Genomic DNA, 19,000 nt, shown 5'->3' with positions numbered 1-19,000 from the left:
TTCTTTTACACATTCACTTACACACAGACAGATTGAGACAGACATTTGTCCAATGTCTTTTTCATATTGATGGCCCCATGTGAATCAAAATAACAAACATGGCTCCTCTTCGAACTTCCCTGCTTTGCCAAAGTGCACACATTGGCACATGTGACGGAACTCTTTAAAAGCAGCAGGGGGCGCATTCATCCAGGAAACTTTGACCACAGTTTCAGCCAATCCCTGAGCTGCGTTGCGTCTGTAGTCCCGCCCGTGTCCCATTGACAAGTTCCAGGGAACAAGAGAGAGAGATAGAGAGAACAAGAGGGTGACGGAGTGAGAGAAGGAGGGAGGAGAGAACAAAACAAGCCGGCTGTGGACGGCAGATAGACACAGAGAACGAACAGATGAGAGCCAGTGCGTGGATGCGAGTTGAGTGTGAAGAGGAGGCGAGAAGAGGAGGAAGAGGAGGAAGAGGAGGAGAAACATGAGTCGACAGCAGCAGCAGAGCCAGGGAGTGGTTTTAACGGGTTACCACAGCAACGCGGAACTGCTGCCCCAAACTGCACCGCGCAGCCCCAGCTGTCAATCAGCCCGGGACCCCGAGACCCCCACCGAGCCCAGGTGGGACAAACCTCCCGAGATCCAGCTCTTTAACTGGAGTGTGTGTGTGTGTGTGTGTGTGTGTGTGAGAGAGAGAGAGTCTGAGTGTGTGCGTGTGTGTGGGAGAGTGTAAAGGTCATGGTTGTGTTGTTTTCCTCGTTTTGAATTTTGCAGCAAAGCATAAATGATGTTGTTCACCAACCAGCACTAACCTGGTCATAGTTTAACCCCCCCTCACTAATTTAGCTGATAGTTTTTTATTCTCGTACGTGCACGGGTCCAGCTCCTCCCCCTGCAGCCCTAGGTTATGTTTTTATTTTTCTTTATCAGCAGGTTCACCCTGACTCTGATATATCAGGTCAGATTTTACAAGGTTGACAGTCTTAACTCGCAACTCTGAGATAAAGATGTTGGTCTACAGATAATGAAATACTGTACTCCCCCGAAAGACTGTGCAACAGAAACCAGCCTTAGTCAAATAGTGGTATTAGGTCAGACTCTGGTTTATGTAGAGATTATTTTATGTAGCTGATGAATTAACCTGATTTGTTAAAATGTAATGGGTTAATAGTTTATAATGGTTCAATTGTTTAACAAGCTAAAATAACAAAATGTGTTGTTTCATGTTGGTCGGATTTGCTTGATAACCATTTCGAAGTTTGTCAGTGGCCATTTTTACTATTTTCCTAAAAATTCTCAACAGAACAATCAGTATTGAAAGTGATGATACAGCATCATACTGTATAGCCGAAGGGCGACCAAGTTACAAGGAGTTTGATTTGAACTCCCAAGCATTTTCGTACCGTTGCTTGATAACTGAACTAGTAAACAGATGATTGTTTGGCAGAATAATTGTTGATTATATTTTATGTTGATTGATCCACTCATGAGCCTTCCCACATTCCCACATCTGGTGTTTTTATGTTTGGTGGAGGTGGAGGGCGCTGTGTGACCCACCCACCACCTACAGGAGGCTTTACATCCTTTGTTTACAGCTTGTTGTCATCATGGTGTGACAGCGTTCACCTCTTTATCTGTGACAAGAAGAGTCATTCTGAGTGCACTATTATTTATAACTTGTTTACTCGAAAAGGCCTGTGTGTGTGTGTGTGTGTGTGTGTGTGTGTGTGTGTGTGTGTGTGTGTGTGTGTGTGTGTGTGTGTGTGTGTGTGTGTGTGTGTGTGTGTGTGTGTGTGTGTGTGTGTCCAGTGCTGCTCAGGTCAGCAAACCACTGCTGTCTCCAACTGTGGCGTGGTAAAGGTAAACAACCCAGTCCAGCTGGTATTCAGATGGGCACACCTGCCTCTGCATGTACGTGTGTGTGTGTGTGTGTGTGTGTACAGAATATGTCTGTGTGTGTGTGTTCCAGATGGCTTCTCCAGCTAACCGGGGAAAAGAACCCAGCATCACATTACAGCCTGCCTTTGTCTCACCTCCCACAGCAGAGTGTGTTTGCGTCCTGTCTAGGTTGACTTGAGGGTTTAGTCTTGTGGTCATTGTTTCCCCTGGTCAGGAAATGGGAGACAGAGTTACACAGACAGACAAACAAACGGACGGATGGACAGACAGACAGACAGACAGACAGACAGACAGAAAGCAAGCTGATGGCCTTGTACCAGCCAGAGACATCTGACCTAAGCCTTAGGTTACGTGCCTGCTGGAGTATGTCACACGGATGTTTTTGAGGTTCAGCTCCTCTTTTAGCCAAAGAGCTTTGTGTTGCTCTTGGGTTTTTCACTGTTTTGTAGAGAGAGAGAGAGAGAGAGGGCGTGCTTCCCTCAGTATTGCTTAGTGTCCAGTAAACACACATGGTTTTAATAAATTGACTGTGTGAGGCAACAGTCAGCCGGCAGAAATACTACGCTGCACAGGAAATGACATCTGCAGAGGGGAAGATGAGCTGGACACCAGATCGGCATGGACTGCTATGATAAGTCGTCATAGCTGCTGTCTGTCAGGATGAACCGAGGTCAGAACAGGCGACTGCAGTGAGCAGGGGAATTCACACACACACATAAAAACACACCATGTAGAAAAAGAGACAGTGGCATACAGGGATGAAGACGGCCAGTTTGACAATGGGGAGACGGTATTAGATATTAATTGATTTATTCAGCCAGTGGGTCAGAGGGGAGACCACTAGTTTCCAAGGGGGAACAGAGGCACACTGTGTCTTTATAGAGGACAGCTGGCACCTGTTGATGTAAATGGGAATACCACACACACACACACAAACACACACACACACACACACACACACAGAGAGAGAGGCTTGCACTGCTATCCTTATTATTATCCGGTTTATCGTGGAAAGCCAAACCAAAAACCTTATCCCTAACTTTAACCATGACCAGTGCATAAGTAAACCACACATGGATGACTTTGACTCGGACCTCAGAAATGATGTTTAGCCTCATTAGGACCAGGTTGGTCCACGTGACGTCTACTGGTTCTGACAGGAACAAGCACACACACATACACACACACTTAGCTTCCTCAGCTGTTTCCTGTTCATCATTTATTTGGAGGTGCCAAATCATAATAATGTGATGTGCGTAGGAAAATCTCCTCAGATCCCTGAGTAATTCCTATTATTCAATTCAAATATGACTGGTATGTACTGATGGTTGTTTTTTCACCTCTCTCACCCCTTCTTTGTTCTTCAAAATGTTAAATTCTTTCTATTGAAAAAATCCCCCTTGTGTGCTTAAAGTGCATGTGCACCGTTCTTTCCAATTTCATGACTGGGATCTGTTGATATGCTAACATGGCCCCTCCCCTACTTGCTGTCCCCTGACCCTCACAGCTCACCTGCAGCTGAGCTCCACCCACAAATTGATAGGATTGGTTGTTTAGGTGCGTTACATCACAAACCCTGCCTTTTTTTCCCAGACTAGCATTTGTTTACTGCACTGTTAAGGTGGAAATACTCGGCCATGGCCCTGACATGCAGATTACCCCTCATAATATGTCTTTTATCATAAGAAAAACACAAGGGAGACATGTTTAAATACTTGTTTGGATTTTTAAAGACAAATCTTCTTGGTCTGGGAGCTCTGTGTCACTTCAGTGACTCACACTCACATGTGGATTTAAATAGTCACCTCTGATCTTTAGTCATATTCAGCTCAGTGGTGCAGAGTTTGCTCTTTGCTGGCTGATATAGTTTCCTGCTGTTCCTTTTAACACCTCACAGTTTACTTATACACAAACACATGCACTATCCCTCACACTCTATTTTGGCAGCTCGAACTAGCTGTTAAAAGGTGTGTGTATGTGTGTGTTTGTGGACAAAGAGTTGAACAATTGCACACACAGCTCCAGCAGTTTTTTCTTTTAAAAGGTCATTTGTGCACGTATGTATGAAAGTGTGCCAGAGAGAGAGAGAGAGAGAGAGAGAATATGTTTGTTTTACTCACAAGGGCAGCCCACCTGTGCGCACAATGGACCAAAGTCACGTGCACGATTGCATGTAAAACATTGTTTGCATTATATTGGCGTGTGTGTGTGTGTGTGTGTGTTGTGGTCTTGACATTCACATTCTCTGACCTGGGAAGGACCTGCTCCAGTAACATGTCAGCACTGATCATCACACACACACTTTCACAAATCAGCAAATCATACAGAGCAGTGAAGAAAAACCGACCATGGAAGCTTCAGAGCTTAATTGTTAACAAGCCCGTCAACATATTTTCTCGCACCACAGGATTGTAGTTGAATGGAAAACCTGACAGTGCTTAGATAAGTAATACTGGGGCCAGGTCAGAAAGGAGAGAAGAAGAGAAGAGATGGGACCATTCAGGGAGAAAATGTTGGATAACAGGGAGGACGTCAAGGAGGGGATATTAAGTACCAAACAGAAAAGGAAAAGGAGACGACTCAAGTCCCAGGCGAGGTGTAGGAGAGGAAGGGGGTGACGAGAGGAGGAAGAGGAGGTGCAAAGAAAATAGACTGGAAGGAAGGAGAAGGTTGAATGTCGGTATAAAGCCAACAATGTTCTTTGTTAAAGCAAGATCAAAGTGTTGTATCTAAATTTACTAGTGCTTTATTTTTTCAAATTTTCTGAGAGTGTGCGCGCGTGTGTGCGTGTGTGTGTCAGTGTGCATGTGTGTGTGTGTGTGTGTGGCAGGAAGTCTGCTGTGGTATGTGGCCTAGCCTCAGCGTGGACCCTCACGGTGAAATACTTCACTCATAATTCCAAATTAATGAATGCAGCACATCGACTTCATGCTGTTCACTCTGACTCAAAAAGTTAATATCATAAATACGAACCTGTTCTGCACTTCACTGATGTTGGATGTGTTTCATGACTAAATATTGGAAACAGCGTTATTCGTATACGCCCATGTCCATTGACCCCCTCCTAAACAATGCCTTGTCTTTAGTTACCCCCGCCTCCTCTCTTTGCTTGTTTCTTTGTATGTAAGCAAGTTGACTTAAAAACTATTGGACAGATTACCACCAAACGTAGTGGAAGGATGTAATACAGGTCAGGAGAGAACCAATTATTATTACATTGATGCAGATTTTTTCATTTCATCAGAATAATTCATGGATCAAGCACAATTATCTAACTGACATTGGTGCAGCTTGATTATCTTGACTGTTGAGCCTTGGCGGAGTTATGCACGGGACTGAATGCAATTTTAGTTTAATTCACTAGATTTAGAGCAAGAATTTATTCCCACAAATTAACCAGCTTGTAAAATCGGTGTAAAATAATTTTGTGTTCACACTGAGGATTCATGAGTAGGATTTTGTGCTGTTGACAGAAACCTCTCAGCTTGATTGGGTGGGGACACAGAAATGACAGATCAGCTGTCTGCAGCTGAACCATCAGTCTGTTGTTCCAGAGCTGAAGGTGCTCAGTCAATAAAAACTGTAGCTTGAAGGCGGAAAGAAAGAACGAGAGACAGAGAAGAGGGAAGAGAGCCGATAGAAAGAATGTACTGTGTCACTTCCCGTCACCACAAAGGGGACATTCAGTTGGAGATCCGCAAAACCAATGGAAATAAGAGCCAACCCTCACTCACTGACTAAGTCCGCCTGGCTGACATATCCTCTTGTTCTACTATATATTGTTATCTGTGTATATGTTGGTTGATAAGTAGCAAGAAATCACACAACAGTTTGCACGTTTGTCCCAGAGTCCTGCACAAGGGCAATTTGCAAACCTGCACCCTGTAGGTACGAAAACCTCCCCTCTAAATTAAATCCAGAATCTGTTCATACATGTCCTGCAACACAAGCCAAATTCGCAGCTAAAGACATCAGAGTAATTCATTCATATTGTGTTATGCGGACACGTTGCTTTTATGATGCCCGGTCTGAGCTTATCTGCTGTTGTGCGTGTTGCATTGTTCCATTCTGAGGTGCGACACGCTCACACTCGTTGATGTAGGCAAATGCAAAGTGACACAAAGACCAGTATTGCAGTAATCATTCAAAGTGTCTGCCTGTGGAGTCAGTCAGCTGCATTGTCAAAAATCCAGAACTGGTGACGGACTGAGGGTGAAAGATTGTGTCAGTATATTATTCACAATAATGACAAAAAAGGTCTGGGCTAATGTGTTAATGCTCGATTAAAAGATGAAGAAGAAGCCACACTAATTTAGATTTATTTTTACGGTTTCATATACAGATAGGACTTTATTTATTTATGTATTAATTATATGTTGCTCATCAGCTGATCTGCTGTCATTGGAGGTTTGTTTAACTAGGAAAATAGGACTCCTCCAAATGTCCCAGGGTACTGTGGTAACTTTGCCCAAGTGATGAACATTTTTGAGTGAAAGACTGCTGAACAGATTTCCACGAAACTTGATTGAAAGATGGGAAATGGGCCAAGAAAGAAGCCAATACATTTTGTGGGTTGCACTGAGGATTTTGATTCTCTTTCTTTAACATTGGGAGATATAGTATGTTTTTGGCGTTATCTACATAATTTTGATGCAGCTTGATTGAAATTAAGATGACTATATCCCGGTGAGGGTATTCACTCTACTGCGTATCATCAGTGAAGTGTTTACTATACTCATTGTCATGTGGTCAGCTGCCTCACATCCCCGACTGTCCATGTGATTAGTATGACAGCACACTCATTATAGTTAAACAGTCTGTATGAAGTCTCAACCAATATAATGAGCTCTAATGGTTCACTCTGTCTTAGTTTGACCAGTGCTCTGTGGTGTGAGATGAGCTGACTGTGTGGAGTCAGTCATGTGAAGTCCATGCTGCTATTCTTAGTTCTCGCTGATGATACTTTAGTCGACTTCTGTCTGTCGGACTCACTGACCCCTCGTGTCATCCAAACTATCTCTCTCTTGTGCTGCCATCCAAGCAAACTAACATGCACTGCAGGCCCCGAGCTGACATGTGGATATAAGTTAAAACAAAGATGTGCGTCACATTCCATTTTTGTGAACCTGATAACTCTGGAATGTCATGAGGAAATGTGTGTTTAGTTTTGCACAAATATTCACTTGAACTCACGGATGAACTTGTTAGAATTTCGGCGGTCAAATGTCATTGTCACCGTGACCCAATTTTCTTGTGAACGTGATATCAGAAACACCCATATGGGGAATTTCATTAAATCTGATATAAAAAAACATTTTTAATCGAGGATGATCTGATTAGAATTCAAAGGTTAAGATCACGGTGGCCTCACAAAACATTTGTCATTGGCCTCTTGAAGGTGATATCTGAAGTCTCCCTTTTGGGAATTTCTTCAAATTTGGACCAGTTGTAACTTGGACTCAGAAATGAACTGATTAGATTTCAGTGATCAAAGGTCACAGTGACTTCATATGAGACTGGGAGTTAAAGTACGTAGACTGAAACTGCACTGGGCGGTGGCGGGCAGTAATTCTAATTATGTAGAGCATGACAAACACAGTCAATCTATCGTTTGCTATCCTTGAATATTTGTATTTTATGTTTTGTTATCAGGTATTGATCATAACGTAATTGATAAACACAAAAGTGCAAAGTTGCGACATGTGTTATCAAGCATGATGCCAGTTAACCAGATGTTGTCTTTCCTCTTGTAGCCGCAGAACAGGCCACTACACCGTTCAACAGAACCAAAACACACTAGATGGAGACGGAGTCGAGCCTGGCGCTGCCGCCAATGTTAGCAGAACCAGCGGCACCGACCCGTCACCATCGCTCCCCAATCCGAACTTTGTGGCCTGCTCCAGGTCTCAGCCCTCCTCCAGTCCAATTTCTCACTCCAGCCCAAAGTCTCGCTCCAGCCCCAGACACAGTCCCAACGTCCGGGCCAGAACTCGACCCACGTGTCAGCGCTGTAACTCTCAGGTGGGCCGAGATGTAGTCATACTTAGCTGAGTTCAGCTCTGTGGGTCTTTGGTTTAAAGATATCATTGGCTCTTTTCCACAGGTCACATATGGATGTGTAGTTCTTCTCTGATGTTGTTTTCCTTTCCTCACTCTTTGCTTTCTTTTCTGAAATTGTTTTCTTGGGTTTTTGTGGGAGTTACAATTGAATATCAATAATATTATACTTCTAAGTCTCTCAAAATGTTGTATGTTTTTTTATCCCATTTTATTATTTTACTTTTATATTTTGTAAATTTGTATTTGTTTTTATCACTTTAATGTAGAACAATTTGTCAGTGGTGAAGCACTTTAAACTGCACTAACTTAGGTTACAGATAGTTAAAGTTTGATGGATTAAGTAGACAAATCAAACTTTAGTATTAATAATTCCAACATCTGTGGATCCTCTGATATTCCAATCATATTTAAAGGTGTATTTCCTCAATTATCGTTATAAAACTATTTAATTCCTTTACATTGTAATCCCCTAAACCATTAATGCTGGTCAGCATGATATTGTGTCTTTTGTGGTTTTTGTCTTGGTGAGATTCACAGGCAACAACCTTCTGTGCTGTCTCTGTCTCTGTATAAGAATGTGTTCATGTGTGTGCGTGTGTTTTTTTTTTATGTGTGTAAACTTTACCCATACTTTAGTTCCATCTTTGGAAAAACAGAGTGAGAGACAGAGACGAGCTCCAAGGTCTGTTTAAACTTCAGGAATGTGCTCGTGTGTTTCAGTCTGTGTGGGAGAGCAACTGCTGTAATTTGAGAAGAATTTACTTTTTATTTTATCATCTTAAAACCAAAGTTCTAGACAGAAAGAAGATATGAAACAGGAAATTAAAATTGAAGCGGTTAAAATGATTAAATTGTGTACGGCATTGTGTGATACAGGACTCTCTGGATGAGCTGGAGATGGACGACTACTGGAAGGAGGTGGAGAATATCACTCAAGGAGCAGGGAGAGGAGACAGTGGAGGAGAAGGAGAAATTCAAGAGGAGGAGCTGAATAAAACTCCTGAGGGTAAGATGCACTGTGTCCATGGACAGACCTCAAAGGGGGATACACTGACTTTTCATGCAGTGCACATAGAGTCACAGTCATTTGGATTCTCGAATCAGACCATTTCTGCTGATGTAAAGATAATGTCGTGCAGAGTTTGTTACTTTACATAGTTTTGCATCTCCATATCTTTATAATAAATCTCCTTATTTTGGTTTTGCATCTCATTGAGGTCATTGTGTTCCTCTTCAGTTATTTTGCATCTTCATACAATCATTTTTGTCACATTGAGCAGCTGAACCAGAGCTCTGAGCCTCTTGAAGACTCTAGAAGAACTCCGATGTGACATGTACATTTCAGCTGTTAATCAAAAAAGAAAAGTCCCTGCCTGCTCAGGCATGTTCAGACTGGAGAGGTGTTGTTTCGTACGCGGGGGATTTGCACTCCTCATGTGAATTTATTTAGCCAGTTTATGATGACTATTGTTCTGTGGAGCAAACAAACTCTTCCTGTGTAATGTGTGTGTCCACTTCTGCCCGCGGTTGGTCTTTTCCCTTTCCTGCACCTGTGAAGTGTTTTTAAAGGGTTAAAAATAATAGTCTAGTTTTTTTAAATAATCGTCTCCACCTTTCCTTCTCTTTGAGTCAAAATGTTTACACCAGTGTTGTTTTATCTTAACTCCTCACTTTTCTTTTCAATCTGTCTCATTTTCTCTTTCAGAAGGAGAGCAGGAGGAGGCGTGGCTTGCGGAGGCGGGGCTAGCACAACTCTTCGATGACACACTGGCACCTGACCAGGATCAGGTATAGGTCATCTATCTGTAATTAGTGAGACCTCAGTCCACGTTGTCTCATAGTTTATCATGTTTCCTATTTGAGTGTGTCGTCAAACCTGTTATATCAATCCGAGTGCATTTGACAAATGATCAAAGTACATATAAGACGGTGGTTACGTCAGTTGACTGTGGTGTGATTCTAATTGGTTGATTGACAGGAGGAAGACAACGCAGTGTTCCTGTCCACGCTCACCAGAACGCAGGCGGCGGCCGTAGAGCGCCGCGTGGCGTCGCTACAGCAGACGTTGCTACGGCGACGCAACCGACAACACGTTCCTGATGTCAGGGATATATTCAGACCTCCTGAAAAGGTTTGAAGACACACACACACGTGCACAAAGACACAAACTGATTAAATTGTTCCAGCATGAACGATGTTAAATCTGAGCTATATGAAATTAAAATATATATGTATAGTAAAGTCAGAAAGTTAAAATAAATAGTCCAATATTTATATTTGCTTTCTTGCCATAAGTCTTTGATACCACTGATGCCTGTGGGCTAAATATAATATATAGGTTAGCTCAGTTTAGCATAAAGATAACTTAACGTGTTACATTTCGGCTATTAAATCGACATAAATAAAACCAAGTGTCAAACTGACAAGTTATAGCTGTGATACAAGTGACCAAGCAGGAAGTGAATAGGATTATCCCTTTAAAAATCTTGTTGGATTAGTGACATGAAAAAAAAGAAGCTGCTTCCTTACACTGTGTTTCCTCCTGGATCTCTTCCCTCTTTGACTGCATGTGGTCACAACTTTGCTGTTGCTTCTCCATTCAGCAACCGGTTAGCAGGCTGTCTGATAAAACCACCTTCAATATATTTTACATACACATATACATGTTATAACGAAGTACTATAGTACTTAATACATACATAAAGTATATTTAGTTTAGTTTACTACTGCTTGTCCAAACTACTTCAGTCAGCAAAAAGAAACTGTTTCCAACCAAGTCTGTCTTTTCACTTTCCTGCAAACTTTGTCCACTAATTAACAGATAAGATAATATGTAACATGAAGAAAGTGTCCTGGGGAGGGGATGCACTCAGTGTGTGTGTGAGTTGATGACCTGTTGAACATTACACGGTGTGCTATCTACTTATGTGTCTCTGTGTTGTGCTGCAGGATGAGCTGCCAAGTCCCCTCATAGAGGGAAGTGAGAACGGACAGAAAGACCTCACTTCAGCTGGTATGTGTGACATACTCCTACAGACCCCCCCCCCCCACACACACACACACACACACACGCAAACACACACACATACATGAGTCAGTATGGAGAATGACTAACTTAGGCCCAAATAAACATCTCCCTAGCAACTCCATAACATATTTTAGAATTGAAAACCACATTTTTTTAAGGTAATGATCATCTGTTACTTAAAGAAGTGCTGCTACGGTAAAGTGGAATACAAAATATTGCTACCACAGTCCATTGCTTTTATTTCTTTACTTTTGCTTTTAGTTCAGATTAGAACCTAGATGTTTTGATAGTGTACATCACTGTAAAATGGTGTAAACATCAGGCAAAGCTCATTTTAAAGTGTATTTAAAGGTAAAGGAAATGCAGCAGGACTCTCTTTCTTCCTCTTTCAGTCATAGTGACTTAAACACTGTGATTAAATACATGAAAGAACACTTAGTTGTTCACCCCTGTATAAACACCTGCACAACCACTGTTTAAATGGGCTGCTTGTGCGGTCCTATTTCCTTGTGTGCTTAAATGTGTGTATCTCTGTGTGTGTGTGTGTATGTGCGTGGGTGTGCATGTTTGTGTGTGTCTCTCTCTCAACAGAAACGGAGACAGAACTGAACGTTGAAGTGGCGTTTTCAGAGCAAGCGCTCTCATACAGGGATATCAATCAAAGACTAAAGGTCGCCACCAGCCCTAACTCGCCTGACGACAAACTACCAGTGAGCCACATACCTTTATACACACACACAAACACACACACACGTAAGGCTACATGTATATTCACTTCCTCAGTAGTCTTTTCCTTCCCTGATACACTGAGCATGTGTGCACTCATTCAATCGCCAGACTTATAAACAGGATGCACAGATTTTTTTCTTACATTGTTATACAATCGTATACAAATCCACTTGTGATCATTCTTTAGTGAAGGGGGATATTAGAGCTAGTGCGGACAGTTTACTCATTGTTCTGCGTCAATGATTATCAGAGATAATAGAAACAATGAGATGTGACAAGAGCAATTTAAAGACCTCACTGCGCAGGAATGATTTTCTTAAAATGTTTGTCTTTCTTGCAATTAAATCTGTTTGTCTTGTTCAATAATCTTTTATTGCGTGGTAAAGTTAAGTTTAGTTTAGCCCTATAATGTAATAAAAACTGAATATAAACAGAAGAACGGCATTAAAAAACATTAAACTCAACTGTTAGACTTAAAGTGGGCAGAGTTGGTGTTACATGTCAGCAGTAAGCAGCATTTGTTTCCAAGAGCAGCTTGAGAACCGGTCTATAGTGACATCTGGTGGTCCTAAAACTGAGTATTTCCATTTTTCCAAGGATTCAAATAAAACTCCATAGTTAATTGTCTTAATATTCTGTCTATTAAGTTTTACACTGTACAAATGAACCATTCAGTGTCACAGTCAAATATGATTTTGGCACATTGTTTGCTTTCTAACTCTTTCCTCCACAGTCACTGATGCCCCTATGTCCTTTACTCTCTTTGTTTTTCTTCTCCAGAACTTTAAGCTGCTTCCAGACAAAACAGGTCAAACCAGAATAGGAGATCTGTCTCCTCTGGATATGAAAAAGGTAAGTGTACATATGGTGTTAGGACGTAATATTTTGCATGTGTGTGCAGGTCCTTCCTCAAGCTCTGTCTCATTATCCATTTCTGCTTGTTTTAAACGTTCTAGGTGCGTAGAGTGGTGCTTGTGGAGATGACAGCTCTGTTTGACACTGCTGGGATAGACCTGAAGGCGCACAAAGCTGTCAAAGTTAAGACTAAAGGTAAATTGACACACACACACACACACAATAGGCACATTACAAAAAATAGACACTCAGACACACAGACATAAAAGGGAAAACAACAAAACAGGAAAAGTATACCCCCCCCCCCCCCACACACACACACACACACACACACATGCTAACACACACACCAACAAACACACACAGCCAAGTACATATGCAAACCAAAGACTATACATGAAGATGGACCACATGACAGCAAAAGGGTCTTAATCGCCACCTGGTGACTGACTGCAGTACAGGTCATTAATCCTTCCTCTTACATCTCAGAAGATGGGACATGGACAAATCTAAATGTCAAAGTTCACATCAAATACATTTTTCTCAAGGATAATTTTTGGCATTTGGAATAAAATTCTTTCTTGGGTCAAGTCCCACCAGGGAGACTGATTTTGAAGTAATTCCGATAACTAACGACCAACAATTGCATAAGAAAACAAAACTTTTTTGCAGGGATAATAGCTATTGTCTAAGTTAGCAGGTTCACAGTAGTTAATGTAAATGTTTTACTGAATTTCTGTGTGTGTGTTTGTGCGTTTGTGCGTGTGTATGTAGAAAGCGGTCTGTATGGTGTTCCACTCACCACTTTATTGGAGCAGGACCAGAGGCGGGTTCCTGGGACCAAAGTGCCATTCATTCTGCAGAGGGTGAGCACCTGCAAGTCTCCACAACAGTCTGAGACAGAGACAATAAACAGCAATGACTGTAGTAACCGATCAAACAGATGTAATATATCCCTGCGTCCTGCTGTATCATCCATATTGATCTCATAAGTCATATTACACACAGTGCAACTTACTATTAGACTGACACTAATATTTATCAGAATGTCAGACTTGAATTGTCATAGTCATTACTCTCTCTTCTTGCTTGGTCTTATGTAAACATAATCTCACTCTTATCTCTAGTTTATTGCTCATATCGAGGAGGAAGGATTAGACACTGAGGGTCTTCTACGGATCCCTGGAGCGGCCACTAGAATCAAGGTCGGTCAAAGTATTTGAATTGAAATTTCACCACAGCACACATACTGTGAAATGCTAAAGGTTGTTACGTTTATTCTGCCAGTCAGTCCTCACTGCTGTTAACATTAGTGACCCTTACTGGTTCTTGCAGTCCCTGTGCCAGGACCTGGAGTCCTCCTTCTACGATGGGATGTTTCCGTGGCAACAGTTGAAGCAGCACGACGCTGCGAGCCTCCTGAAGCTGTTCATCAGGGAGCTGCCCCATCCATTACTGACTGTGGAGTACATCAGCACTTTCATTGCCGTCAACAGTATGTACTGTTCATGAAGTATTCTGCTTGATCATGAGAAGTTTACAGCCACATTATGAGACAATGGACTGGAAAAAGTGCAAATCAAGTATTTCACCTTGTGTGTGTTTGTGTGTGTGTGTGTGTGTGTGTTATACAGAGCTCCCCACAAAGAAGCAGCAGCTGCAGGCTTTGAACCTGCTTGTCCTTTTGTTGCCGGAGCCCAATCGGGACACTCTGAAGGTCCGTGCACGCTCAGTTTCAAACACACCTCATGCAAACATATATATGCAAAGTGTAACATTTATTTCATGAGAGTCTCCTCACTGTTTCCTTTTGGAAATCGATTGACATTTTTTCTTTCTTCAATCCCCAGGCATTGATGGAGTTCTTCCAGCGTGTGATCGACCACCAGGTCAAGAACAAAATGACGCTCAACAACGTCTCGGTTGTCATGGCACCCAACATCTTCATGTTCAAAGGCATCCGCTCCAAGGTTACGGAACAACAGGAGTTCTCCATGGCGACGAGCACAGCCAACATTGTCCGCCTGCTGATAAGATACCAGAATCTTCTTTGGACAGTAAGGATCAGAAAGATCCCTCTGGTTTCAAATATTCTACCATTTCAAACACCCACATAGACAAAGTGTACAACAGAGATTCATTTTTTCATGGCGCATGAATGATGGCACGTGTTGTACTGTCGGTATCACATCTCACGCTCATCTGTGCAACGTGTCTCCAGATCCCCAAGTTCATCATGACCCAGGTCAGACAGCAGAACATGGAAAGTCAGCGGAAACAAAATAAAGAGAGAGCTGTCAGAAAGCTGCTGAAGAAGATCACCACTGAGAAACTGCCTGACAAAGCTGCCCCTGAGGTAGGAGGTTTTTATTTTCCAGGTTATGTCGTTTATAGTAAACATTTACATTGAAATCACTGTTAACAATCCCACATTGAGATGTGCTAGTGAGGGAGTGACATTCTGAATCAATCTGTAGATAATGGATGATTAAACATCCAAAAATCTACCACACATTTTACTGATTGTCCATGTTTGTGTAAAACATGTATCATGCATTAAGCCTGGTATTGGTAAATCGTTTAAAGATGCACGAAATTTTACAAAGTCATAGATATCACATCCCTAAACATGCCTGGTTTTCTTTTATAGAAAGTGATCAAATACATTCTTGCATCCACCCCCTGATCCGGATCCACACCTTAATTTAACAGGATCTTTCGTGATCCATACTTCATCCTTCAAGGAAATCTGTCCACTAGCTTTTGTGTAATCTTGCTAACAAACAAACACAACCTTCTCTGGAGATGATAACTGAACCAATCTATTTAACTGTATCTAAATATATTGTACCCTGCCTCTTGAGCCTGAAAATATAAGTGGGACAGATGGATAGATGGATTGATATATTGATGGTTAGGTGGATTGATGGATAGATAGATATATGGATGAATGGATAGATTGATAAACATAAAGTGCTTCTCTTTAACAGGTTATGTTTATAGTAAGTTGAATAATAGTGACACCTAGTGGTGCTGTTAAGGAGTGTTGCTCCTATGATGTAATTGTTTACAGTGCAGCATTCGGGTTATCAAGAGCCAAATACAGAACAGTGGATCATTTTGTAATTACCACATATATACATATGCAGCGATTTGAATTTTATGATTATTATTATATTGTATCTGTGTTTGTCTGTCGATGAGGACAGTTGATGATGATTTTTGCAAAGTGTTCATTGCGTGATGTGTTACTCACCTTTCTCTCTGTGTTTTTCCAACCAGGAGAGTTCACAGGGATTTATACGGGTCCAAGCTCCCCAGTTCAGTAAAATCTCCATGGCTGTTGAGCTCACTGAAAAGCTGCTGGCTGCTGATGTTCTCACACGCTTCCTCAGCCAAGACAGGTAATGTAATGTGTACAGTACATACAGCAGTGTTACCTACATAGTGCTGATCCCCTCCATGTGTCCCGTGAATGCTTTCTCTTACTCTCTCGCCCTCTCTCTTTCGTCCTCCAGCTCAGTGGCAGTTAAACGAGAAGAGCTGTGTCTCTATGAGATTGGTGGGAACATCAGTAAGTGCTGATCCTGCTCCAATTAAATCATTGCAATGTTAAGATTTCCTCCGCTGACAGCCAGCTACAGGCCAAATGGTGAAAAAATATATTAACTGTTATGGCTGTAAAAGTCACAGACAGTAGAAGTACCTACCTAAGACCAAGGCCCTATCTCGCCATGTTAGTGAGAGTGAATCTGCTCATTTATTATGATCCACTCCAAATGTCCTGGGTTCTGCCCTAGGTCGTGCCCCATCCCGCACAAATGTCATAGAAATCCAATCATTAGATCTTGATGAAAACAAAACTTTCTTGGGGGTGGTTATCATAGTAATCCAACAGTACATCATGTACATCTGTGTGTCTGTCCGTCTCTGCACAGAGGAGAGATGTCTCGATGGGGAAACATACATGAAAGACCTCTTCCAGCTGAACCCTGCAGCAGAGTGGGTCATCAAAGCTGCACAGCGATGAACTGGTTCCCTACGATCAGACTGGGATGAATCATGGATGCCGGACATCTTCCTGTTCTCACAATAGGGTCCCGCTGAGAAGAGACATCACCTGGTCCTCTGTGGGTTTCGCTGCTTCGAGACACACATGTGGACATGGACACGGATAGTTTTTTAACATATGGGAGTGTAACACGGTTTAACACGCATGGTTGACCCTGAAATCTCCCTCAAAATGCAAATATTCCAAAACCCATGAAAATCCATTAGGTGAAATAATGTGTGGTTATACATTTAAATGCCAATTCTTTGCATGAACAAAAATCCCAAACAAGAAGTAAAATGACACTGTGCATGCAAAATCAACAATTTATTTTCCTTCCCCCCTGCCTTATGCTGCTCACTGGAATAACGCACCTCAGGTACCATGAACCTGAAGTTAAGAACAGCTGTCTATGCTCCTCTCAGACCGCAGACACTGGTGGAAAAACGCTATTTCCTCTAGTTGGCCTCAGCACTTAAGTCACAATATTGGGATTCTTAATATTGTTTGATACTGTAAGTATTTCACCTGTGTACCGTGGTTCATTACCTCTAATCACTTTGTGGTGCCTGCTATAATAAGCGGAATTAATATAGTTTGCGGCAATAAGTTATCGAAATTCTATTAAATCGGTTTCACCAATTTAGTAAACATTGGCTTTCATTTATCTGTATCTTTTTTATTATAAGCCCTAAAAAGTACGTGAATGGTCATGATGTTGAATGTGAGTGTATGGAAGCATTTCACTGGAACCAGGAAGTATTGAACATTGGATTGAATGGGTATATGTCAGGGGTCCAGAGGTGGACTGCTGTCAGGCCCCTTCTGAGCAGAGTTTTCATGAGGAATTTGTAAGTGTCAGGTAACCAGGACACACTATGACGACATCACTGTTTGTATCACCTTATTATTGCTGTGATTGTGGTGGATGTTCGAGTGTGTCTGAGTATAAGTCCATCCTCACATGGCCGTGCGAATGTGACGAGACACACTTGATCTTTTTTATATGAATCGTCTTCAAGCTTTCATGGAATTAATCAATTGTCGTACACGTCTTGGCCATCATAATAAAGATGGAGTCCCATGAGATCACTTTGAATAAATTATCTTCTCACTGCATAAATGGCCTTATGAAATGATACACTCTTAGCGTAAGAAAATATCTGGACAGTGGCCCAAAATACCTTTCGCCATTTTTAGTTTTGATTTGAGATTTAGACTGGAAAAGCCTTCAACACAAGCCTGATCGGATCCTGTGTGCTTATCACAGTTTCTGCAGCAGAGGATCAAATCTGCACTACAGCGTCAAACTGATAAACCATGTGTCATTGTTTTATGTTTTATTTTAACTGCCCTGCCTTGCATTATCTTTTGAACTGTGAATTTTTATTTTATTTTTTTCAAATAATATTGTCCTTGTCTTCTTACTGCCTTGGAAATGACCACTAAAACAAACCTGTAAATAAACATGTACTTACTAATCACGACATCTGCTGTTTCTGAGATCCTTGATTGATTGTTGGAAAAAGGAGTCAATGCACATAATTTGTTCTTCAAAGGTTCATCATTAATTCTTACAGTTCTTATATTATTTGATATTATATATTAGGCCCCTTTTTCTGAATGACTGCATATATTGTTGTGGAAGCTTGGAATTCTCAAGTGATTAAACATGCGTAAGCAATATGGAAACAACTCATGCCCTTAGTTAACATTGGAATCAGGTTTGTTGATGGTTTTTACTTGCGTCATCCACACGCCCTATGTAGTGACTCTATAATATCCCTTGATTGGTGACTGGGAGCTCTGAGAGTCACTAATAACAGTAATTACAGAAACTCTTGTACAAGCAAATCCAGTTTGCATGTGCTGAGCTCTCTCTGCAACTGTATAAAACACGTATTTTTTAATGTTTAATGCAAGAGGGGGGTAACTAAATGTAAAAATAATTGTTAGAAGCTGTGATAATTTTGATTGCTTTTTTGTTTTTTAGCCTGTAAAACTTGATCAATGTATCATCTCAGTTTTGTAATGAATTATTCAATTTTTGGTTTCCTACCAGCGCAAAAATAATTACTATTAGGAATATTGCAGTTTTATATCATAATAATAAGATCAAGCATATAGACTATGTCACCGTCTTTCTGAGTCCAGTCTTCAAATTATACAATTACATTATTTAAATATATTCAAGTGTACAGATTGTCTTAAAGTGCAACACACACACACACACAAACACACACACTCACACACACACACACACACACACGATCACTCCTGCACCTTCTGTTGTGATGTCGTGGCCGAGCCCATCGCCGAGAAACATAATTGTGTACGCACCTGATTGGCTTCAGCTTATCTACCCCGCGCTCATTGGCTAGTGTCGTGCGAAAGGC

At 41.5% G+C, this 19,000-nt stretch overlaps 1 protein-coding gene across 1 annotated transcript; it reads left to right on the top strand.

Annotated features, from left to right (window-relative positions):
* The first annotated feature begins 286 nt into the window (after positions 1 to 286).
* arhgap18 (Rho GTPase activating protein 18) lies at positions 287 to 18,093 on the top strand. The gene is made up of 18 exons (XM_062411185.1): positions 287 to 603; positions 7,635 to 7,902; positions 8,818 to 8,947; positions 9,647 to 9,729; positions 9,920 to 10,072; positions 10,891 to 10,954; positions 11,561 to 11,679; positions 12,479 to 12,550; positions 12,655 to 12,748; positions 13,328 to 13,419; positions 13,681 to 13,758; positions 13,889 to 14,048; positions 14,188 to 14,270; positions 14,404 to 14,610; positions 14,775 to 14,909; positions 15,836 to 15,957; positions 16,072 to 16,127; positions 16,492 to 18,093. The coding sequence occupies exons 1-18, from the start codon at positions 467 to 469 to the stop codon at positions 16,581 to 16,583; spliced, it is 2,145 nt and encodes a 714-aa protein (XP_062267169.1). The 5' UTR covers positions 287 to 466; the 3' UTR covers positions 16,584 to 18,093.
* Positions 18,094 to 19,000: the final 907 nt, after the last annotated feature.

The sequence above is a fragment of the Platichthys flesus genome, chromosome 18 (genome assembly GCF_949316205.1).
Source record: "Platichthys flesus chromosome 18, fPlaFle2.1, whole genome shotgun sequence".
In the NCBI taxonomy this organism is placed as follows: Eukaryota; Metazoa; Chordata; class Actinopteri; order Pleuronectiformes; family Pleuronectidae; genus Platichthys; species Platichthys flesus.
The sequence above is the reverse complement of the archived record's forward strand: the minus strand, read 5'-3'. Positions and strand labels throughout refer to the sequence as shown.